At 39.1% G+C, this 26,361-nt stretch overlaps 1 protein-coding gene across 2 annotated transcripts in view; it reads right to left on the bottom strand.

The window, feature by feature from the left end:
• TUBGCP4 (tubulin gamma complex component 4) overlaps positions 1-26,361 on the bottom strand; it is a 56,683-nt gene that overhangs the window by 27,648 nt on the left and 2,674 nt on the right. For both annotated transcript variants that reach the window (XR_009007502.1, XM_057543031.1), the window contains exons 2-9: positions 19,810-19,938; positions 16,777-16,899; positions 16,336-16,389; positions 15,838-15,894; positions 12,953-13,032; positions 11,348-11,549; positions 8,720-8,885; positions 8,357-8,481 (exon numbers count right to left, since the gene is read on the bottom strand). Coding sequence is in view for 1 of the 2 variants with exons in the window: in XM_057543031.1 (XP_057399014.1) it covers positions 8,357-8,481; positions 8,720-8,885; positions 11,348-11,549; positions 12,953-13,032; positions 15,838-15,894; positions 16,336-16,389; positions 16,777-16,899; positions 19,810-19,938 (936 nt within the window). In the remaining variant the exon portion in view is untranslated. The remainder of the gene's footprint in view (positions 1-8,356; positions 8,482-8,719; positions 8,886-11,347; positions 11,550-12,952; positions 13,033-15,837; positions 15,895-16,335; positions 16,390-16,776; positions 16,900-19,809; positions 19,939-26,361) is intronic.

Raw genomic sequence — 26,361 nt, forward strand, 5'->3', positions numbered from 1 at the left:
TGGAGCCTGTGCTCTGCAACAAGAGAGGCCGCAACACTGAGAGGCCCATGCACTGCGATGAAGAGTGGCCCCCGCTTGCCGCAACTAGAGAAAGCCCTTGCACAGAAATGAAGACCCAACACAGCCAAAAATAAATAAATAAATAAATATTTAAAAAAAATCTTTAAACAAAAAAAAAGGGAGAGGGTTCAAATCAATAAAATTAGAAATGAAAAAGGAGAAGTTACAACAGACATCACAGAAATACAAAGGATCATAAGAGACTATGACAAGCAACAATATGCCAATAAAATGGACAACCTAGAAGAAATGGATAAATTCTTAGAAAGGTAGAAGCTTCCAAGATTGAACCAGGAAATAGAAAATATGAACAGGCCAATCACAAGTAATGAAATTGAAACAATGATTTTAAAACTTCCAACAAACAAAAGTGCAGGACCAGATGGCTTCACAGGCAAATTCTATCCAACATTTAGAGAAGAGCTAACACCTATCCTTCTCAAACTAATTCAAAAACTTGCAGAGGAAGGAACACTCCCAAGCTCATTCTACAAGGCCACCATCACCCTGATACCAAAAGAGACAAAGATACCAAAACCAGACAAAGATACCACAAAAAAAGAAAGTTACAGGCCAATATCACTGATGAACATAGATGCAAAAATCCTCAACAAAATACTAGCAAACCAGGACTTCCCTGGTGGCGCAGTGGTTAAGAACCCACCTGCCAATGAAGGGGACACAGGTTCGAGCCCTGGTTCAGGAAGATCCCAAATGCCATGGAGCAACTAAGCCCGTGCACCACAACTACTGAGCTGGCACTCTACAGCCCGTGAGCCAAAATGTGAGCCAAAACTACTGAGTCCACGTGCCACAACTACTGAAGCCTGTGTGCCTAGAGTCCGTGCTCCACAACGAGAAGCCACCACAATGAGAAGCCCGTGCACCACAACGAAGAGTAGCCCCCACTCAATGCAACTAGAAAAAGCCTCTGCACAGCAAGAAAGACCCAACACAGCCAAAAAAAAAAAAAAAAAAAAAAAAAACTAGCAAACCGAACCCAACAATACACTAAAAGGATCAGACACCATGATCAAGTGGGATTTATCCCAGGGGTGCAAGGATTTTTTCAATATCTGCAAATCAATCAGTGTGATAAACCACATTAACAAATTGAAGAATAAAAACCATATGATCATGTCAGCAGAAGCAGAAAAAGTTTTTGACAAAATCCAACACCCATTTATGATAAAAACTCTCTAGAAAGTGGGCAAAGAGGGAACCTACCTCAACATAGTAAAGGCCATATATGACAAACCTACAGCTAACATACTCAACGGTGAAAAGCTGAAAGCATGTCTTCTAAGAACAGGAACAAGACAAGGATGTCTACTCTCGCCACTTTTACTCAACATAGTTTTAGAAGTCCTAGCCACGGCAATCAGAGAAGAAAAAGAAATAAAAGGAATCCAAACTGGAAAAGAAGAAGTAAAACTGTCACTGTTTGCAGATGACATGACACTATACATAGAAAATCCTAAAGATGCTACCAGAAAACTACTAGAGCTCATCAATGAATGGAGACACAAAAAGACCCCGATAGCCAAAGTAATCCTGAGAAAGAAAAATGGAGCTGGAGGAATCAGGCTCCCTGACTTCAGACTATACTATAAAGCTACATTAATTAAAACAGTATGGTACTGGCACAAAGACAGACTTATAGATCAATGGAACAGGATAGAAAACCCAGAGATAAACCCACATACCTATGGTCAACTAGTCTATGACAAAGGAGGCAAGAATATACAATGGAGAAAAGACAGTCTCTTCAATAAGTGGTGCTGGGAAAACTGGACAGCTACATGTAAAAGAATGAAGTTAGGGCTTCCGTGGTGGTGCAGTGGTTAAGTATCCTCCTGTCAATGTAGGGGACACAGGTTTGAGCCCTGGTCTGGAATTTCCCACATGCCTCAGAGCAATTAAGCCCATGAGCCACAACTACTGAGCCCACATGCCACAACTACTGAAGCCCGCACGCCTAGAGCCTGTGCTCCGCAACAAGAGAAGCCACCTCAATGAGAAGCCTGCACACCACAACGAAGAGTAGCCCCCACTGACCGCAACTAGAGAAAGTTTGAGCGCAGCAACAAAGACCCAATCCAGCCAAAAAAAAAAAAAAGAAGAATGAAATTAGAACATTCTCTAACACCATACACAAAAATAAACTCAAAATGCATTAAAGACCTAAATGTAAAACCAGATACTATAAAACTCTTAGAGGAAAACATAGGCAGAACACTCTTTGACATAAATCACAGCAATATCTTCTTGGACACTCCCTCCTATAGTAATTAAAAAAAAAAAAGGTAGCTAATTAGACTTAAAAGCTTTTGCACAGCAAAGGAAACCATAAACAAAATGAAAAGACAACCCACAGAATAGGAGAAAATATTCTCAAATGAAGCTACTGACAAGGGATTAATCTCCAAAATATACAAGCAGCTCATGCAGCTGAATATCAAAAAAACAAACAACCCAATCAAAAAATGGGCAGAAGATTTAAATAGACATTTCTGCAAAGAAGACATACAGATGGCCAAAAAGCACATGAAAAGATGCTCAACGTTGCTAATTATTAGAGAAATGCAAATCAAAACTACAATGAGGTATCACCTCACACCAGTCAGAATGGCCATCATCAAAAAATCTACAAACAATAAATGCTAGAGAGGTTGTAGAGAAAAGGGAACCCTCCTACACTGTTGGTGGGAATGTAAATTGGTACAGCCACTATGGAGAACACTTTGGAGGTTCCTTAAAAAACTGAAAATAGAGTTTCCATATGATCCAGCAATCCCACTCCTGGGCATACACCCGAAGAAAGCCATACTTTGAAAAGATACACGCACCCCAATGTTCATAGCAACATTATTTACAATAGCCAAGACATGGAAGCAACATAAATGTCCATCTACAGATGAATGATTAAAGAAGATGTGGTCCATATATACAATGCAATTTTACTCAGCCATAAAAAGAGAATGAAATAATGCCATTTGCAGCAACACTGATGGACCTAGAGATTATCATACTAAGTGGAGTAAGTCAGAGAAAGACAAATATCATATGATATCAATTATATGTGGCATCTTAAAAAAATGATGCAAAAGAACTTACTTATAAAACAGAAATAGACTCACAGACTTAGAAAACAAACTTATGGTTACCAAAGGGGAAAGGTGGGGGTAGGGATAAATTAGGAGGTTGAGATTAACATATACACAATACTATATATAAAATAGATAATCAACAAGGACATACTGTATAGCACAGGGAACTTAACTCAGTACTCTGTAATAACCTATATGGGAGAAGAATCTGAAAAAGAACAGATTGTATGTATATGTATAACTAAATCACTCTGCTGTATATCTGAAACTGACACAACATTGTAAATCAAATATACTCCAGTATAAAAAAATAAAACAGTATGGAACTGGCAGGAAAAGACATAGAACAATGGAACAGAAAACTTAGAATCAAAGCCCCACTTATATAGTCAATTAATATTTGACAAGGGAGCCAAGAACACCCAAGGGCAAAGGATAGTCTCTTTTCAACAAATGGTGCTGGGAAAACTGGATAAGCACATACAGAAAAATGAAATTGGACCCCTATGTCACACCATGCACAAAAATTAACTTGAAATAGATCAAAGACTTAAACATATGACCTGATAGCAGAAAAACTCCTAGAAGAAAATGTAAGGAAGAAGTTCTTCAACATTGGTCTTGGCAGGACTTCCCTGGTGGTCCAGTGGTTAAGACTCCACACTCCCAATGCAGGGGGCCCGGGTTCAATCCCTGGTCGGGGAACTAGATCTGGCATGCTGCAACTAAGAGCCCGCATGCCGCAACTAAAAAAAGATCCTGCATGCTGCAACTAAGACCTGGCACAGCCAAATAAATAATATTAAAAAATAGAAAACAGTGGTCTTGGCAATGATTTTTTTTGGATGTGACACCAAAAACACAAACAACAAAGAAAAAGAAAACACAAAGTGGGACTACATCAAACTTAAAAGCTTCTGCACAGCAAAAGAAACAATCAACAAAATGAAAAGGCAACCTACAGAATGGGAGAAAATATATGCAAATCATATATTTGATAAGGGGTTAAAATCCAAAACACAGAAAGAACTCATTCAACTCAATAACAACAACCAAAACCCCCAAACAATCCTGTTGAAAAATGGGCAGAGGTACTAAATAGACTTTTTTCCAAAGAAGACATCCAAATGGCCAACAGGAACATGAAAAGATGCTCAACATCACCAACTATCAGGGAAATGCAAATCAAAACCACAATGAGATATCACCTCACACCTGTTACAGTGGCTGTCTTTTTTTTTTTTTTAATTTTTTGGCCACAGTGCACGGCATGTGGGATCTTAGTTCTCTGACCAGGGACTGAACCTGTGCCCCCTGCAGTGGAAGCATGGTGTCTTAACCACTGGACCACGAGGGAAGTCACAAATAAATCTAGATGAAATGGGTGAGTTCCTTGAAAAGTAGAAAATACCAAAAGTGCTACAAGAAGAAATAAATGTCTTAAATAGATTAATAGGTTTTAAATATATTGAATCAGTGAAGATTTCCTCTCCTAAAAAAACCTAACTTACATAATTTTTCAGGTTAGTTCAAACAAACTTTCAGTAAAAATTCTTGTCTTACATTAACTGTTCTAAAAAACAGGAAAACAGTGATAGACACCAAGCTCATATTATGAGGCTTATATAATCTTTATTCCACAACCACATAAGAACAATACAGAAAGAGAAAAGTATAGTCTATTTCACTAGTAAATGTAGGTGCAAAAATTCCAAACACTGTTTTGGCTAACTAAATCCAACAGTACATTAAAAAATAAAACATCACGCTCAAGTATGGTTTATCTCAGGAAGATTCAACATCTGAAAATCTAAATAGGAATTTACCTTATGAATAGACTGAAGGAGAAAAAGAACTCAGAGCAAAAAACTGCACCCTAATTGATATAGAATAAGCAGTGATAAAATTCAACATCTATTTATTATAAAAACTCACAGCAAACTAGGAAGAGAAGGTAATTTTTTTAAACTTGATAAACTCACGTGCCAAAGCCTACAGCAAACACTAAAGTAATAGAGAAACTTTATATGCATTATCTTTAAGAGCCAACAAATCAAGGATGCCCATTATCACCTCTATTGTTTAACATAGCTTATGTCAACTATCAACCCAGAATGCCGTACTAGAGATCCTAGTTAAGACTGTAAGAAAAAAAAGAAGCAAAAGTTGAAAAATTGGAAGGAAAATTGTAAAACTTTCAATAATTGCAAATGGGGCTTCCCTGGTGGCGCAGTGGTTGGGAGTCTGCCTGCCAATGCAGGGGACACGGGTTCGAGCCCTGGTCTGGGAAGATCCCACATGCCACGGAGCAACTACGCCCGTGAGCCACAATTACTGAGCCTGCGCGTCTGGAGCCTGTGCTCCGCAACAAGAGAGGCCGCTACAGTGAGAGGCCCGCGCACCGTGATGAAGAGTGGCCCTCACTTGCCACAACTAGAGAAAGCCCTCGCACAGAAACGAAGACCCAACACAGCCATAAATGAATGAATAAATAAATGAATAAATAAAAATTTAAAAAAAAGTATCAAAATTGCAAATGATATGATCATTAGTGAGAAAATCAATAGAATTAACAGACAAACCATTAAAACTAAAAAAAAAAAAAAAGACTTCAATAAGTTGCCAGGTATAAGATTAACCTACAAAAATTAATACCACAATTTTTCTATATAAGTAGTAACCAACTAAAGATAAAATTAACAAAAAAAAACCTATTACATATCTAGCAATTAATTTTTAAAATCTTTCTGTTGAAGTACTAAAATACATACAGAAAAGTGCACCAACTGTAAGTTTACAGCTTGAAGAATTCTCACAAAATGAACACACCTGTATAACCAGCATCCTGAAAGGCCCACCCATGTCCTTTCCACCTACCAAAGGCAAATGCTATCCTGACATCTAACACCAGATTAGCGCTGCTTGTTTTTAAACCTCATATAAACAGATTCATATGGTATGTATACCTTTTTAAAATATGAAAAAGGAGAGAAAGAGATCCAAAAGGGGGTGAGTATGATATGTATTTGCAAGACACTGTCCCCTTTTCCTCCCTGGTATACTCTCTTTTATTACTTTAAGCTGTTATTATTGTTACAATTATAGCTGTCAAAGTATTAGCTTCCAAGAGTCTGAGCTTCAATTCTTTGTCTATCATTTTTACAAACCGGAAATATAATTTTGAGCATCATATGTGTTTCAAAATTTCACAAGGAAACAATTTTGAAACTCTATGTTATTCGTTTAATAAAATTTTACTTTCCTCCATTAGCTATATTTCCCAAAGAGTTACCACAAAAATGATAACAGAAGAGAAATCAAGTCAATAAGATGAAAGGGAGTGAAGGCACCAGCCCCCTAGACAACAGCTGCCTTGGCTATAGATGGAGAGGCAGTGTCTTGAAAGTCTGAATGGACAGAAATATGTATTCTGGGTAGTTTAGATATTTACTTTCCCATAAGGAATCAAATCAAGTGATACTTCAAGGTCACCTCAAGAGCTAATATTCTATGTCTACATCACAGCTCTGTCTCCAGTGCCTTGGAATTTTTGAGATAGTGACCAGAAAAGGAAATCAAATTCATGACAGATTACTGTGCTTCCAACATGAGTATATCTGACGCTAATCTCAGCAATTCTAGACACTGACCCTAGTGCCCCTGTGCTTCAAAATCACCTGCAGAGGTTTGTTGATTGGCTGGTGTAAATACAAGTACCTAACAGTACTGACTCCCTCCTGACCTATGAGTCAGAAACTCTGGAGGTAAGGATTTGGTGCAAGTGCATGTTTTCAGATTTCCCCACGTCATTCTATGCATAGCCAGAGTTGAAAACCACTAACACAGTTAACACAACTAACAAAAGATCTCATTTCACATTATCACACACCTGTGCATCAAATCTTATTATAAGCCACAGAACATATGCCCATTTGAAAAATTACTGGTCACAATTTAAATTGGTGGATAAAGCACAATTCACTTAAAAACACTGAACTAGGAGTCAAAGACTTGCTTCTGAGCTCACCTTTGTTACTCACTATGTGACATCAGAGAAGTTAGCTTTCTGAGAATTTTTTTTCATTTATAAGAATGGAAAAATATTACTTGTTCTGCCTTCCTAAGATTATTATATCCATAAATTAAAGGATACAGGGGCTTCCCTGGTGGCGCAGTGGTTGAGACTCTGCCTGCCAATGCAGGGGACACGGGTTCGAGACCTGGTCTGGGAAGATCCCACGTGCCGCGGAGCAACTGGGCCCGTGAGCCACAATTACTGAGCCTGCGCGTCTGGAGCCTGTGCTCCGCAACAAGAGAGGCCGCGATAGTGAAAGGCCCGCGCACCGCGATGAAGATTGGCCCCCGCTTGCCACAACTAGAGAAAGCCCTAGCACAGAAACGAAGACCTAACACAGCCATAAATAAATAAATAAATAAATTTAAAAAAAAAAAAAAAAAAAAAAGATTATTATATCCATAAATTAAAGGATACAGGGGCTTCCCTGGTGGCGCAGTGGTTGAGAATCTGCCTGCTAATGCAGGGGACACGGGTTTGAGCCCTGGTCTGGGAAGATCCCACATGCCGCGGAGCAACTAGGCTCGTGAGCCACAACTACTGAGCCTGCGTGTCTGGAGCCTGTGCTCCGCAACAAGAGAGGCCACGATAGTGAGAGGCCCATGCACCACGATGAGGAGTGGCCCCCGCTTGCCGCAACTAGAGAAAGCCCTCGCACAAAAACGAAGACCCAACACAGCCAAAAATAAATAAATAAATAAATTAATTAATTAAAAATAAATAAATTAAAGAATACATAATAAAGCCATTCTAAAATATAAGTAAGGCACTAAATTTAGTCAGAATCAGTTGATTCCCTGAAGTCATTGCCAACTATACAGACGGACTCAAAATGCTGACAGTCTGAAATGAAACCAAGACCTCCCTTTATTCAACTAATTAATTAACTAACTAGCTAACAATCAAACTCCTGTCAGGTGGGAAAAGGCCAAGGCAGTTCTATTATTAAAAACAGAGAGAATGCTTTTATTTTCTACTTCCTGCCCTTCAACTCTCTCAATTCCCTCCAACTTAAGTTCTAATCACATTAAGAAGAAACAAAAGTCAAGTACTCAATTTGGGGGGAACTAACCTATTTTCTTCTGAAGAAAATATACTAAGAAAGACAAACCTCAGCCACAGTACTACGTATACGATCCACCACCTGCTCAAAGTCCACCAGGCTGAAGAGGGGTTGCTGCTTGAGACGATGCAGCTCTGCAGCAAAAGTGTCCTCCTGGTTTTTCAAAATGGATCCTGCAAAACAGGAAGGCACTGTCAAAGGAAGACAGGGAACCTGCACAGGCAAGGGTTTCTCATCCCAGTGCCACAGCTATTTCACCTGCTTCTCAGTTAAGCATGTCACTCACAGCTGTGCTGAAATCTCAGCACATAAAGGTCAGTAACCACCCACTCTGCCCAGGCAGACTTTGGGGCCACACAGCATCAAATAAGCCTTTGAGGATGGGGTACGGTTGGGCAAGGAGATTCCTACCTTTCCTAGTCAGGTTTACATTTTGATTCTCGAACATCTGGACAGATTCTCCAACAAACAGGATTTTTTCAGCAACCCTCACTGGAATGTAGGATGGCAGAGTCTCCACTCGCAGAGAAAACTGCTTTAGAGACGGTGCCAGCATGTTCTCTTCTTCTATCAGGCGCTGGTCAAAGAAACAATCCGTATCAGAGATGATGTAGGAAGTGAGAAAGGGAAAGCAAGGAAACATCCGGCAGCTCTCCCAACCCGTGATTTACATTTTCTAGAAGCAGGGACTTTAAATCTGAAGTTGCATAATTGTTACATTACTGGTGCTAGAGAAGTGTATTCCATTTTTAGTCAGCAAGATAGCACGGTGGAAATAGCAGTGGTTTTATTAACATTAGGATTTTAGCCCTCTGCCTTGGCTACTGTGTAAAAACTTGTGCAGTACGTCTGGAACCCGGTCTCCTTACTTGTACCATGGAATAATTGATCTTTGTTTTTTTCCAGATCTACATGTCTACGATTTATTATCTTGTGCATATGCCTGCTCTTCCCAGCTCTTTACACAAGCCTGACTCATTTAGCCAAGTGGTTCTCAAAGCCTGGCTCCTGGACCAGCACCATGGGCCTCACTTGGGAGCTTGTTAAAAATGCAAATTTTCAAGCCCCTCCCCAGATTTACAGAAAACCTGGGGGGTAGGCCCAGCAGTCTGTGTTTTAACTAGCTCTCCAGGTGATTCTGAGGTACTCTACAGTTGGAGAACTACTGATCTAGCCCACTCACCACCCAATCACTCAGGCCCCTTCTGTTCCCTGACTTGCTTTTGAGTTGACCCTTATCCAGCTCCAACTGGAACTTCAGGCTCCATACTCCTTTGATCTCTGCTATTCACCCTTTTAGTTTTGGGCTTGGGTGCTGGTGTGCCTCGGGGCACTATCCTAGACCCTTTTCTCCTCTGGCTCTCAACACTCTTCCTAGACAATCACGTCTTCTTCTAAGGCTGAACTGATCATCATAAGAGATATTTTTAATCTTTCTGCATCACAGGACTCTGCAATTATAAAAGCTAGGACGTTCCAGAAAAATATATAACCATACACGTCACAGACCCTCTGAAGCCACTCATGGACCCCAAATTAAAAACTTCTGTATGCCGATGACTCCTAAGACTTTAAGCTAGATTACTCTCATGAGCTCTAGGCTCAGCCCACTGGTCATTTCCTACAAGCACCTCAAACTCAATGTGTCCAAAGTTAGACCCATCTTCTTTCCCCTGACACCAGCAATCCATGTTCCTTATCGTCACTAGTCGCCCACTACTAAAGGCAGAGACTTGGGTATCATCCTTGATTCTTCCCTCTGGACCCATAGCCAATTAATCACCACGACCTACCTGTTCCAGCTCCTTAATATCTCTCAAGCCTCTTTATTCTTCACCATATTTACTGTTCCCACCCTTGGTGTAGGCCACCATTATTTTTCAGCTAATGTCCCCAACATTCTTCTAACTGACCTACTTGCTGCTAATCTTAATTTTTTAAAAAACGATTCCCCACACAGTTTCTAGAGTGATCTATCATAAAGTCTGATCTAACATACAGAGGTAGGTTAACCTCTTGCCTAAAATTCTTCACAGTTCCCAGCTCTCTTCAGGCTCAAGTCTAAATTTCTTCCCATTGTTTACAAGGGCTTTCATGATCTTACCTCTGCTCATCTCAAAAGCTTCATTGACTGCCACTTCCCACACCCTCCCCACTGTCCCTTACACTCTACATCTCAGCCTTTATTTACTTGACTCTCTCAATTGAATTACTAATGCTTCCCCAAATGAGCCATGTCCTTCATGGCCTCTGTACTTTACACAGTCCTTCCCTTTGCTTGGCATTTTTTTTTTTCTTTTTGACCGTGCGGCATGTGGGATCTTAGTTCCCCAACCAGGGATCAAACCCGCACCCCCTGCATTGGAAGCTCGGAGTTTTAACCACTGGACCGTGAGGGAAGTCCTCCTCCCAAATTCTTTGCAATTTAGACATATATTCCACTGAAAAGCCGTCTCTAGTTACTCTAAGACCATGTTCCCAGAGTACCCATACTTACTCTTTCCAGAGCACTTAGTACACTGTAATATATCTTCCACTAAACTATAAGCTCTTTAAGGACAGGGACTACTACATTTTATTTGTTTATGCAGTTGTGGCATGTGGAACAGTACCTGGCATATAACAGGCATTCAATAAAACGTAACAGGATAAATGAATGGATGAATGAATAAGAACAATGAGGACTTTGGGGAGTCTAATCAAAACTCTAAATTGCATGTAAAAGCTCTGGGTACCTACAAGACTACCTGAAGAGACAAGACTTATTATTATTCTCTTAAATGCGTATACCAGGAAGAGGGGAAACAAAAGGAATCTCACAAATATATTTTCTATTTTATAGTCTCACATTGTTAGGCATTAAGTTTAAGTATTAAGCCAAGATAAAGCCAAGTGTTTACATTTAAAGAATTTATGGAAGGTGCCCAGGCTATGATGAGCTGGGGGCTGGGGGCAGGGGCAAGTCACCAAAAGGTCATCTAGCTGTAGACTTTTCCGACTCCTGGCAGGAGAAGGCTAGGCTTCTGGTTGGGCTCTCACCAAGTCCTGGAGTTCTCTCAGTTGTTTTCCTGTCAGTCCCCCAATGCCCAGATCCTCCTCATCCTCTTCTGGCTGGGCACTGACACTACCAGAAGATGGACCCTGTTTGATAAAGAACTCTTCGTGCTGGTCCAAGAGGAGTCCATGTAGCATCCAGGCTGAGAGCTGCTTGTACATGACCCCGTGACACACGGCCAGGATTCTGAGTGGAGAGGAAAGCAAGAGCCTTACAAGTCCACTAAGAGGACACTAAGCCCATGCTTTAAACTGCTACAGGATAAACAGAGGCCTGAGGGTTTGGTCAGCAGAAGGGAAATGACCAATTAAGCTAAAAATAACTGTGCTATTTTAACTTAAATGTCTGCAGATGAACTAAGTGGTAAATTTCCAAACTTTTAACCAGTGTACTAAAGTCTGAAATGTTCAGTAAATGTTCTGATAGTCTTTTAGAAGAAGCACATTTTTTTCCCTCTTTTTGAGTAAAGTAAGTTTCAAAATGGATGATTCCTTTTAAAATTAAATGGACTTACAGGAGTCTCTTTTTGGCTAACACAGTATTAAATTAGTTTTTATTTTTGTTGGAATCACATAAGGAAAGTAGATTCAGTATGTGAGAAGCTGATATACCTGAAAAAGTATTATCCAACAAAATGCAGAGACTGAAACAAAATGCAGAAAGGAGAATGGGATATTCACATGGTCTCAAGGGATCACATCTCAGAGAACATATTAATGACAAAGGGGAAAACGTCCCTCTAAAACAGAGAGATCTGGTGGAAAACACCTAAACCAAGTGATGAAACTTAACACCAGTAATGGGACAAACTTACTTTTTGTGCTTTCTGATATGCTGTAACAGGAAATAATATGACCTATGTAGTATTCTTGCCAAAAATGTTCAACCTGAATCTAATCATGAGGAAATAATCAGAAAAATCCAGATTGTGGAACATTCTACAGGCAGTCTTTGATCATACTCCACATTTAATACAGTTGTAATCATAAAATTTTGTATCCTTTTTTCAGATAGTATTATAAAACATATTTTTACCTGTTGTTATAGTATTTGTAATTTTAATTGCGTTATAGTCTATCAAGTGAATATATCTTTAATCAGCTTTCTTCTGCTGCTGGTAATTTTCTAATTTCTTAATACAGTAGACAACATTGCAGTGAATAATGATCGTGCATATGGTTATTTTCTTCTTTTGAATAATTTTGTTAGGATACAATTCTTAAGAGTGGCATTATAAGATTATAAAGCTACTCAAAATACACATATTTAGACATAGTTAAGCATAATCCAGCACATGTAGTGGATATTCTCCAAGGATAATGAGATCCAAAAATGAAAAAGGACTGCCTCAAGGTCATCCAGGCATCTAGAGCCTTGCTTCAATACTCAACACTTTATTAAAACCCCCTTTTTGCAATTTCTGAGCCACCGTAAGGATTACATGGGCTCCTTTGCTCATAGGGCTTTTCCATCCTGGTCATAACTTTTCCCAGAAGGAAACCTGAGATGACCTGAAAATAAAACTTGTGCAAAATCAAGTCACTTGACCACCCACTCCCCCTCCCAGCCCCAGTGAAGCCATGACTTACTTTTCTAGTGCACTGCGAACAGGAGGCAAACCTCCACAGCTGTGTTTGTACACTGTTTCCAGGATTTGACAACCATGAATCTGTAGAAAATACAGCCTTGTCAAGCTGAATTCCATTTTAATAGTTCATGTAGCACAATCTCATATTCTATACTCAATCAAGAGGGCGCAATCTGCAGAGAATGGGGATAAACTTTCTCATAAGATTTTTGTATAGTTCTGATTCTGACTCCAATTCCAACGTGTGGGGGGTTTCCCCACACTACCAAGCAATCCTCTGACACCAGCTTGGGGGGCCTACAATCCAACTCAATTCTGATACGATCCACCCAGAGATAGCATCAGATTCCACAGGTTAAGGGCTCAGTCCCACAAGACTGCCCTCCATTTCTGACGCCAATCACAAGTTCAGGTTGTTCCCTGTGCTTCTAACTGGCTGATTAATAGATCAGAGGTTCCCCCTCCCTGGATTCCACTAATTTGCTAGAGCAGCTCACAGAACTCAGGAAACCCACTTATTCACTAGATTACCTATTTATTACGAAGGATACTAAAGGATACGAATCAACACCCAGATGAAAAGGATACATAGGGCGAGGTCCTGAACAAAGGAGCTTCTGCCCGGCATGGTGGCACACAGAGGCACTCCGGTTCACCAACCTGGAAACTCTCCAAACCCCGTCCTTTTGGGTGTTTATGGAGCCTTCATTACACAGGCAGGATTAATGAAATCACTGACCATTGGTGATCGAACTCAAGTTCCAGCTCTCTGCCCTCTGCCCTCCTCTCTCCCCAGAGGTCAGGTGGGAATAGTGGGACTGAAAGTTCCAACTCTCCAATCACATGGGTGGTTCCCCTGGCAACCAGCCCCATACTTAAGTGCTTTCCCAAAATCACCTCATTAACAAACTCAGGTGTGGTAGAAAGGGGTTTGTTATGAATATCAAGACACCTTTACTGCCCTTACTACTTAGGAAATTCTGAGTTTTAGAAGCTCTGTGCCAGAAACGGGACAAAGACCAAATCTATATTTCTTATTATAAATCACAACACCACAATAGTTGTTCTCGAATTATGGACCCTCACCTCCCTGTCCCCCCCCCCCATCCCACCCCATCCCCCAGCAGCATGTGCATCACCTGGAAACTTGTAAGAAATGCAAAATCTTGGGCCTCACTCCAGACCTACTGAATCAGAATCTCTGGGGTAGGGCCCAGCAATCTGGTTTTAACAATCTGCTCCAGGTGATTCTAATGCACAATGAAGTTTGAGAACTATTGCACTAAGGAAAAACCAGAATCATTTAGAGTTGAAATTCCAAGAAAAGAGGTAAAGAAAGCTCTTACTTCAGATTAAGGCCTAATTCAGACTACTTACAAGGTATACACTTTTCTAAAAATCTGCTTCCTCTTTCAATGTCCTTTTGCCTCTGTTTTTTTTTTAACTGCTTTATTGAGGTATAATTTATATACAATAAATTCACCTATTTTAAGGGTACTTTCAACAATTTTTAGTAAATTTACAGCATTGTGCAACCATCACCGTAATCCAGTTTTATGACATTTCCATCACTCTAAAAGGATCCCCTGTGCCTGTTTGCACTCCCCCAATCTCACCCACAACCTCATTTTTTAGAGCCTTAGCACTCAGCTTCCTACAACCTCCTCGGCAGGAAGGAAGGTTCACCCATCTGCAATCCCTCTACTCATTTTCCACTCTCCCTCTTGTGGCCAACAGAAGCTCAAAGTCAACTGAGATGTGCCGGCATGTATGGACCCTTACACTAACCCCACTGACCTAGAAGTTCCCCTCCAATTTTGGAAGATGGTTTAGTAGAGTGGTTAAGAGCATAGTCTTTGGAGTCAGACAGCCCTGGGTTTATATCCTAGTTGTACCATTTACTACCATCTGTGTGACCCTAAGCACATTCCTTAACCTATTTGATTTTTTAGAGGATTGACTGTGATAACGTATGTAAAGCACTTAGCACAGAGCCTGGTATGCAACAAGTGCACAATAAAAGCTCGATGTTATTTGGTGAGGGCCATCAGCTTTGCAGGGTCAAACAGCACTTCCCCTGCTGGCTCTGCTAGCACAGAATGAATGCAGCAGAGGGTAAGTTTCTAGACTTATACAGCAAAAAAATCAAGTAGCAACCTGGCAAACTGACTAGTTAACTAGTTATATTCAAATGAACACTCTTAATAAGCTAAGGCACAAATATAACAGCTTAAGAACATGAATGAACTAAACATATTTAATCCATTTGTCCTTTTTGATCCAATTATGAACCAGTAGATACTTCTTCTAATGTAAAATCTTAAAGCATCTCAGAATTATTAATTCTACCCAGAAAAGACATTCTCTGGACACTGGAGACCCTAACTTTTCAATGCATATGATAAAAACTTGTGATAAGAATAGGCATATTTAACTAATAAAATAAACATCTGGGTTTCACCCAATGATTTAACAATTCTCAGAAAACTGCCAGTACCCTAACGATAAACCTACTACCTTCTTTCTTTCTAAGGATTAACTTTCTGCTTCTCCTCAAGATCCATATCGAACAGTTCTGAATCCTTAGTGTAAAAAGCTCTCACCTCCAAGTATCCATAGCATTGTTCTCTTACCCAGCAGCATTCTTGGGTATATCTATTATCATTTCCCCCACCTTCTGGACCAGGAGGTGCTTAAGGGCAGGGTCCTAACTTATTTTTGCATTCCTGATACTTAGCATGATACTCAAGCAGCTATCACTGAATGAATAAATAAATAATAAAAACTACTGAAAACTAGGCTCTTCAAAAAAGAATGTAAAGGAAAATTAATTATGAGTATTTCCTTGGTGCTTACCAGAGCAAAAGGAAAAAGGAAAGTTCTCACCTTTTGACTTTTAATTTGTTCTACTACAACCATCACAGAGGGGAAAAGGAGCTGGAACTGCAAAGGAGAGAATAATTAGGATGGTATATAATCAAATACAAGGAAAAAAAATTAACTCAGGAAATGCCTTTGTTTCTAAATAGTCCCACTTAACATAAAGATGGCAATACCACAGAACAGCCAAGATCCAGTATCCTAAGGCAATTTGCTACAGGGGTTGGCTGCAGATAGAAAGAGAATGGCAGACAGAAGCAGTTTCTATGTTTGAGGCTAGCATAATTGCTAATACTGAGGCCAATCTAGAGCATTAACATCACACAGTAAGTTTTCACTAAATTTGGAACTTTTCAAACAGTTCTGATCTAGGAAAGCACACAGAATATCAAATGCTGGGCTCTGAATCCAGAAGGAAAAAAGTTCTCAAAAATAATATTTTAATTTAGATTATTCTAATGATATCAACAGATTCCAAAGCATTTTGTTATCTGGGCATCATACCTGATCTAAGGAGTAATTGACATGTGATATGGAGAGATGGGGGTCAGCCAGGAACTGCAACAAAAAAACACTCTGATTATGGCTCCATATAAAATATCTCGAATCTATTTCATCTATGAAAACCGGAAGCAAATATGAGAGTAGGCTTAGGGTTCATTTTAGGGTATTGAGAATTGGTCATTTATAGAAGATTATTAATGTTGATTTTCAGGTGATGACAAAACCAAAGCTAGGGCTCTTCTAAACTCACTCAGGAACCTTTGCCGTGATCCGCTCGCCACTTTGATCATGGCTTAGGCAATCACAGAGAGCACACTTAACCTCCAGCCACGCAGAAAATAGCTCATTCTTAACCACCTGACCGTATCAAAGGGCATTTCAAATCAGGAACATGTCCTCATCTGCTGTCCCAGGGGTGTTCCTTCCCGTATTTCTTCTCACCTCTTGTTCCAAATCAAGCAGTGCTTGGCGATAAGGCTGCAAAACTGAATCCAGCCCCGTGCAGAAGGCCCTTAGGTAGATTCCATGTGACCCACCTTGGCCCTGCTGAGATGGATGGTGATCCTGAAATCAAACAAAGAGAAGTCAACTTTTCAGCTCAGACCCTGAAACCCAAGGAAGACATTATCCTTTATTAATGGCAATTTTTGGTTTAAATAATTCCCTATCAAAGCAGTGCTTCAATGAGAAGAAAACCTGACTGAAGAGACCTTTTAAAATGTGATAATGTTTTCATTTTCCAAGTGGCTCAGATGTTACAAACAACCAGGTATTACTCCATACTGTCACTAGAGGTTTTCAACAGCTCAATTCTAACCTTATAACTTCTAGCTTAAATCCCTTTGGTGGTTTCCCCTTGCCCCAGAGTAGTATCTAAACTCCTCTACGTGGTATACAACAACTTCTGTATTCTGGCCCTTACTCTCTCTCCAAAATTATCTTTAACTGCTTCCAACTTTACATCTTCATTTACAAATTACTCAGCAGTTCCCTGAATGTGCCTTGTTTCTATCTCTCACCCCTGTGAATGAGTGTGGTCTGCTTATAACTATGTGCTCATGTTTGTGACAAATACCTACTCTTCCTGCAGGACCCAACTCCTGCAACTCTTCCCTGCAAAGCCCTTTCTAACTCTCCCTAGGGAATTAATAGCTTCCCCTTTGTTGCTTTCATAGCATCCCTGTTTAGTGCTGGAACTGAACTTTTGTTTATCTGTCCCCTCACTAGACCAAGAGCTTCATGAAGCAAGGGCCCATATTTTGTTCATCTTTGCATTTCATTTCCTAGCACAGTTCTTTGAACAGATGGTAACTATTTACTGAATAAATAAAATGAACTCAGTCCTCCTTCTAACAACCCTTCTCCTGCCTAGATGGCAATTCATCAAAAACAAGAACCTGATAGCCAACGTGGGGAGTTAGAAGACACTCACCAAGAGGCTATTAACAAATATGGTTTGTCTTTCAAGAAAGCTGCAGTTTTTTTGTAAAAGCATTCTTCTTCTACACGGGGGAATTGCAGTTAATAGTTGACTAGAGGCCACGATGACTAGCCTTTCTGGCTATGTACTGATTTGCGTGGTCAGGCTCTGGTGGTGGTAGATACCATAGCAGAATTCAGCAACAAATGTGGTAGGAAGCTTGGGCTCAGAGGTTATAAGGCACACTGTAGCCAGAGGATGCTGCAAAGGATACTAGTAGTTCCTGGAGATAAATGTTCCCAGCTATAATAAGAACAGCACGGGCAACAGACCAGATTGGCTTACAACCAGGTGATTTTGTTTTGGTCATGTCATTCCAGAGAACTGAATGTCTTCATTTATCACAAAATGAAAGAAAAAATGAGACTGCTTTTACTTTTCAAAAAAAAAAGAGGTACTACAAATATCTTTAGAATTTGGGAAAGTAGGAATTCACATATAAGATCCACATAGTCACACGAATATAGGACAGGTTTGGTTTTTTAAAAGTATTATATACAAACACTTAAAGAGCCCTTTTCATCTATATTAATATGTATACAGGTTCCAACTTTGATCATTGTGTTCTCCTTATTATGACTTCATAGCAAACTGGCATTGATTAGGGTTTTTTTAATATAAATTTATTTATTTATTTTTGGCTGCGTTGGGTCTTCGTTGCTGCACGCGGGCTTTCTCTAGTTGCGGCGAGCGGGGGCTACTCTTCGTTGCAGTGCACGGGCTTCTCATTGCGGTGGCTTCTCTTGCTGTGGAGCATGGGCTCTAGGCACGTGGGCTTCAGTAGTTGTGGCACGTGGGCTCAGTAGTTGTGGCTCGCGGGCTCTAGAGCACAGGCTTAGTAGTTGTGGCTCATGGGCTCCGCAGCATGTGGGATCTTCCTGGACCAGGGCTCGAACCCGTGTCCCCTGCCTTGGCAGGCGGATTCTTAACCACTGCACCACCAGGGAAGTCCCTGGCATTGATTAGATTTTAAATTCTTTTCTCTGCAACAAAATCTGTTTGAATCAGAATCCCTGTCCCAGAGATGAAAATATAAGGCATTATTCTCTGACTCCTTTGTCCTATAGATTACCACCAAGGGCCTGACAACCAGTTTATATAACAGGGGCCAGGTGGTACTGACTGCATTGTTTCAGAAAACCATCCTTCCTTTTCCTTTCTAGAAGTCTTTGCCTTTCTCTTCGACCAGAATCATTCTTTCCACTGGGAAATAGTCATCATTGAATCAGAGTCACACAATGCAGCAACCTTCTTACTTACCACTGACAGAATTGCAGACTGTTAAAAGTAAAAGAGAACTTTAAAATTTCTCTTAAAAAAAAAAATTTGAGTGTCTACTATATGCCAGGCACTTTGCATGAATTACCTTGTTTAATCCCCACAACCCTATTAGATAGGTACTATCTATCCCCATTTTATAGGTAAGGAAACTGAGCCTCAGGTTACTGCTAAGCAGTCTATGGCCAGTAAGTGATGGACAGGAAAACAGATCTTTGGTCTCTACACTATAAAGCACTGACTTCCAATTAATTTATATTAATCAATAATATTTATTAAGTCTTACCACATGCCAAGAACCTTCTCCAGTTTAACTCTTATTTACAAATAAGAAAAAGGAAGCCTGAAGATTTTAGTTGCCTGCCTCAATGTGACTACGGTAGTTAGAAGCAGAGTGGCAAAGGAATTTGAAATAATGCTTTGTGTTTTCACCTCTGGGACTGGAACTCTGGTCCAGCTCAAACTGATTTAATTCAGGTCTCTTAAAACTTGGGCAAAGCATACTTTCTCTTACATCCATCTGCCTAAATTGGTCCCCATGTATATTTTCCCCTTGTTTGAGGTACAGTCACCTTGCCTTCACTTGAATAATTCCAGTGATGAGAAATTCATAACTTCTTGACACTTACATCACATGAATTACCAATGGATTCATTGAAAGCTTGACATAGCTCCAGCCCTGGGGAGGTGTGCATTCCCTGAGAACAGGAACCTACCTGCTGCTGCACATGGCCCGTGTACTGTTCAGTGAACTCGATGAAACGAATGTAGTCTGTGCCCAGCCGGCAGAGTCGATTCAGGACACTGGTTTCACTGGGATGGAGAAATGGGAAGTCCTGTGACACCTGCAGGAGAGGAATAATGCTAAAAACGCTGATGCCCGCTACTCACTGCTCACTAGAACGATTGTCTCCCTTTGCAAAATGGCTATTTAAGACTGGTAAGTTCTAGATAACAAAAGTATTTCCAAATCACTACAAAGACGTTGTTCCCCAGTCCCAACTTAATTAGTTATTTATTGAAATAGGCAGTAATTCATGGTAAAGAATTTAAACAGTACAAAATGGTACACATTAAAAATAAGTCAACCTCTGCAGAGGCAGCCACTACTACCTGTTTTTTTTTTTAACTGAAGTATAAATATTATATTGGTTTCAGGTATACAACATAGTGATTCAGTATTTTTACAGATTACACACCATACTAAGTTATTATAAAAGACTGACTAGGGGCTTCCCTGGTGGCGCAGTGGTTAAGAATCTGCCTGCCAATGCAGGGGACACAGGTTCTATCCCTGGTCCGGGAAGATCCCACATGCCGCGGAGCAACTAAGCCCGTGTGCCACAACTACTGAGCCTGCGCTCTAGAGCCCGCGAGCCACAACTACTGAGACCACGCGCAGCAGCAATGACCCGACGCAGCCCAAAATAAATAAATAAATAAATTTATAAAAAAAAAAAAGACTGACTATATTCCTGTGCTGTACATTACATGCCCATGACTTGTTTATTTTGTAACTGGTAGTGTGTACCTCTTAATACCCTTCACCTATTTCATCCCTCCCCCTATCCCTCTCCCTTCTGGAGACCACCATTTGTTCTCTGTATCTATGCATCTGTTTCTGTCTTGATATGTTTGTCTGTTTGTTTTGTTTTCTAAATTCCACATATAAGTGAAATCATAAAGTATCTGTCTTTCTCTGTCTGACTTATTTCACTAAGCATAATATTCTCCAGGCCCATCCATGTTGTCGCAAATGGCAAGATTTCATTCTTTTTCATGGCTAAGTATATAACCTATTCCTTATGGAATCTTCCTGGGATGATCCATAAGGATATATGGGGTTTTTGATCTGGTTGCAACAAAGTCTCTTGAGCAATATTGCTGACTCTTGGTTCTGCAGATTCCAGAGGTTTCTCAGACATATTCTTAGGATTTACAAATTCTCTATGAAAATTTAAATTTTGTTTTCATTTTGATAAAAATGTAAAATTAACGTAGCATATTATAATCTGTAAAAGCACCTTATAACTGGACATATAATTTAGTGTCCATATTTTCATTTGTATTTTTAATTTAAATCACGGCCAAATGATAGCTTAGTATGGTATGTAAAGATTTCACAGCAGTTCAAGCAGAAAAATAGTAGTGGGAGAATGTATTCATTCAATCAACTAAGGAAAAAATCATAGCAAAATATACATAAAAGTTACCATTTTAGCCATTATCGAGTGCACAGTTTAGTGGCATTAAGTGCATTCACTTTGTTGTGCAACCATCACCACCATCCATCTCCAGAACTTTTTCATCTTCCCAAACTAAAACTCTGTACCTCTTGAACGATGACTCCCCATTGTTCCTTCCCCCACACACCCTGGCAAGTACCCTTCTAATTTCTGTCTCTATGAATTTGACTACTCTACAATATTTATCCTTTTGTGACTGGCTTATTTCACTTAGCATAGTGTCTTCAAGGTTCATCCATGTTGTAGCACATGTTAGAATTTCTCTCCTTTCTAAGGCTGAATAATATTCCATTGTATGTACATGCCGCATTTTGTTTATTCACTTCATTTGTCTATGGACATCTGAGTTGCTTCTGCCTTTTGGCTATTGTGAATAATGCTGCTATGAACATGGGTGTACAAGTATCTATTTGAGTCCCTGCTTTCACTTCATTTGGGTATATACCCAGGAATAAAACTGCTGGATCATTTGGTAATTCTGTGTTTAATTTTTGGAGGAGTCACCATATCGTTTTCCACAGGGACTGCACCATTTTACATTTCCACCAGCAATGCACAAGGGTTCTAATTTCTCTACAACCTCACCAACACTTGTTATTTTCTGGTTTTTTGGTAATAACCATCCTAAAGGGTATAAAATGATATCTCATTGTGCTTTTGATTTGCATTTCCCTAATGATTAGTGATATTGATCATCTTTTCATTTGTTTATTGGCCATTGTATATCTTCTTTGGAGAGTCAACCAACTTTTAGTGACCACGTACTTATCCCAGGCACTGTGCTAACATTCCAAGATTAAATAGTGAACAAAATCAGACATATTTACTACTCCCAAGGAACTCAGAATATTTCACATTCATATTGTATTATATTTTGTGGAAGCCATCTTTATGTGACAGTAACTGTAGTAATAAATAGGCAAAGAAGAATTTTTCTGTTACTGATTCCACAATAATTTGATTAGGAATCTATTTAATGTAGATTTTAATGACACAATGCTAACCATATCTTCAAGTTAACAACTTAAGAGGTAGCATGACATAGTCCTTAAGAACCTGGTCTCTGGAGCCAGATTGCCTGGGTTTGAATCCCTGAGTTGCCTCTTACTTGCTTGAAATCTTAGGCAAGCAATACCCCTCTGTGCCTCAGTTTTCATACCTATAAAGATGATAATTGTGAGGATTAAATAAATTAATACATGTAAATCACATATGCCAAGCACATAGCAAGTGCTCAATACATGTCAGCAATTTTTTCTTATTAGGACAGCTCTACTCAGTTATTAAGTGATACTCCTATTAAAATTGGCATTTGAGCAGTGTTTGTTGGCAGAGTTTTAGAAAAGTTCCAGGTCTGGTTACTCTGAAACAACAAACGATACCTTAAAGTTATTGGTACCATTTGGTACAACCTACTTATATGAACAGGCATTCTCTTCATAAGAGTTACTGAAGTAAAAATAGAAAACAGAGAGCCAGATCTGCAGAAAAGTCATTCTACCATTAAACTCAATGTTGACAATTTAGTTTTAGCAAAACAATAGTATATATTACATTAGATCAGTGGTTCTCAGTGAGGGCAATTTTGCCCCCAAGGGACATGGTAATGTCTGGAGATATTTTTGGTTGCCACACCTCAGGGGATACCACTGGCACCTAGCAAGTAGAGGTCATGGATGCTGCTAAACATCCTACAATGCACAGAACGGCCCCCACAGCAAAGAATTATCCAGTCCAAAATGTCAGTAGTGCCAATGCTGAGAAGCTGCATTAGATTAATGTCAATTTGAATTTATCAGTTTGGTAGTTTTATTTACTTTGTAAAAATAATTGGTTTTACAGTTGTTTAAGAGCAATATGCTTGAGTTTATACTTAGCTTAATGTGTATACATATTCAATATTACAATAAAATTATTTTTATCAACACTGGGCATTCATGACAATTTTTCCCTTTATCGAAATGTGAAAAACACTGTTCTGCAGAAAGTATGCAATATTTGCTGATTTTGGTGCAAATTTTTTCTTTCACAAATATCTTAATACGTACTATGTGGCAGAAACTGTACTAGGGGCTCCTGGTACATCTATGAAGAAGACCACTGTGGTCTTAGCCCCCATGGGCAACTATGTGAGAGAAAGACTAAACATAGGTAACAACAATAAATAATATGAATTGTGATGCCCTATAAGGGAAATAAACAAGTTGCTGTGATAGAAAATAATGGCATAAGGAGTATACTTAAAAAGGTGGTCAGAGAAGGTTTTTCTGAGAAGGTAACTTTAAAGCTGAGAACTTAAGGAGGAAAATATCCGATTGAGACTTTTTTATAAGAAAAAAAGGAAGGCAGCTATTGTTCCCATATTCTTTCATCTCTTTTTACTTAGCACACACAATTACTTCCTGAATATTTTTCTCCTATATTCCTGGCATTGTGCTAGTTTTACAGGAGAAAAGAAATAATAACAAAAGGAATCTGTTTGATTTATAAGTTTTATAGACCAAGAATGTAAATTTTCTGTTCCTCTACAGCCTATACTACCAATTCTCATAGGAACAGGCATGACTTTGTGATCCCACAGAGCTAGATTCAAATCTTGCCTTATCAAGACTAGCCACCACAAAGTTCTCTGAACTTCAGTTTGCTCATTTGTAAACTGGGACCAACAATACCTAAGTTACTAAGTTATGGAGATGATTAGATAATACTACTGGAAGCAGGAGTAGAAAAGAGTGGTTCAGATACTGGAGCCAGACAAAACTGGGTTCAAAAGGAAACAGAAGCTTTAAATGACACAACAGACCAGATAGATTTGATATGTATAGGACATTCCATCCAAAAACAGCAGATTACACTTTCTTCTCAAGTGCGCATGGAACATTCTCCAGGATAGATCACATCTTGGGTCACAAATCAAGCCTCAGCAAATTTAAGAAAACTGAAATCATATCAAGCATCTTTTCTGACCACAACGCTATGAGATTAGAAATCAATTACAAGGAAAAAAACATAAAAAACACAAACACATGGATGCTAAACAATACGTTACTAAATAACCAAGAGATCACTGAAGAAATCAAAGAGGAAATCAAAAAATACCTAGAGACAAATGACAATGAAAACACAATGATCCAAAACCTATGGGATGCAGCAAAAGCAGTTCTAAGATGGAAGTTTATAGCTATACAAGCCTACCTCAAGAAACAAGAAAAATCTCAAATAAACAATCTAACCTTACACCTAAAGAAACTAGAGAAAGAAGAAAAAACAAAACCCAAAGTTAGCAGAAGGAAAGAAATCATAAAGATCAGAGAAGAAATATATGAAATAGAAACAAAGAAAACAATAGCAAAGATCAATAAAACTAAAAGCTGATTCTTTGAGAAGATAAACAAAATTGATAAACCATTAGCCAGACTCATCAAGAAAAAGAGGGAGAGGACTCAAATCAATAAAATTAGAAATGAAAAAGAAGTTACAACAGACACCGCAGAAATACAAAGCATCTTAAGAGACTACTACAAGCAACTCTATGCCAATAAAATGGACAACCTGGAAGAAATGGACAAATTCTTAGAAAGGTATAACCTCCAAGACTGAACCAGGAAGAAATAGAAAATATGAACAGACCAATCACAAGTAATGAAATTGAAACTGTGATTAAAAATCTTCCAACAAACAAAAGTCCAGGACCAGATGGCTTCACAGGTGAATTCTATCAAACATTTAGAGAAGAGCTAACACCTATCCTTCTCAAACTCTTCCAAAAAATTGCAGAGGAAGGAACACTCCCAAACTCATTCTATGAGGCCACCCTGATGCCAAAACCAGACAAAGATACTACACAAAAAGAAAATTACAGACCAATATCACTGATGAATATAAATGTAAAAATCCTCAACAAAATACTAGCAAACAGAATCCAACAACATATTAAAAGGATCATACACCATGATCAAGTAGGATTTATCCCAGATATGCAAGGATTCTTCAATATATGCAAATCAATCAATGTGATACATCATATTAATAAATGGAAGAAGAAAAACCATATAATCATCTCAATAGATGCAGAAAAAGCTTTTGACAAAATTCAACATCCATTTATGATAAAAACTCTCCAGAAAGTCCGCATAGAGGGAACCTACCTCAACATAATAAAGGCCATATATGACAAACCCACAGCAAACATCATTCTCAATGGTGAAAAACTGGAAGCATTTCCTCTAAGATCAGGAAGAAGACAAGGATGTCCACTCTCACCACTATTATTCAACATAGTCTTGGAAGTCCTAGCCACAGCAATCAGAGAAGAAAAAGAAATAAAAGGAGTACAAATTGGAAAAGAAGAAGTAAAACTGTCCCTGTTTGCAGATGACATGATACTATACATAGAGAATCTTAAAGGTGCCACCAGAAAACTCCTAGAGCTAATCAATGAATTTGGTAAAGTTGTAGGATACAAAATTAATGCACAGAAATCTCTTGCATTCCTATACACTAATGATGAAAAGTCTGAAAGAGAAATTAAGGAAACACTCCCGTTTACCATTGCAACAAAAAGAATAAAATACCTAGTAATAAACCTACCTAGGGAGACAAAAGACCTGTATGCAGAAAACTATAAGACACTAATGAAACAAATTAAAGATGATACCAACAGATGGAGAGATATACCATGTTCTTGGATTGAAAGAATAAATATTGTGAAAATGACTATACTACCCAAAGCAATCTACAGATTCAATGCAATCCCTATCAAATTACCAATGGCATTTTTTACAGAACCAGAACAGAAAATCTTAAAATTTGTATGGAGACACAAAAGACCCCGAACAGCCAAAGCAGTCTTGAGGGATAAAAACGGAGCTGGAGGAATCAGACTCCCTGACTTCAGACTACACTATAAAGCTACAGTAATCAAGACAATATGGTACTGGCACAAAAACAGAAACATAGATCAATGGAACAAGATAGAAAGCCCAGAGATAAATCCACGCACCTATGGTCAACTAATCTATG

Source organism: Balaenoptera acutorostrata, chromosome 3 (assembly GCF_949987535.1).
Source record: "Balaenoptera acutorostrata chromosome 3, mBalAcu1.1, whole genome shotgun sequence".
In the NCBI taxonomy this organism is placed as follows: Eukaryota; Metazoa; Chordata; class Mammalia; order Artiodactyla; family Balaenopteridae; genus Balaenoptera; species Balaenoptera acutorostrata.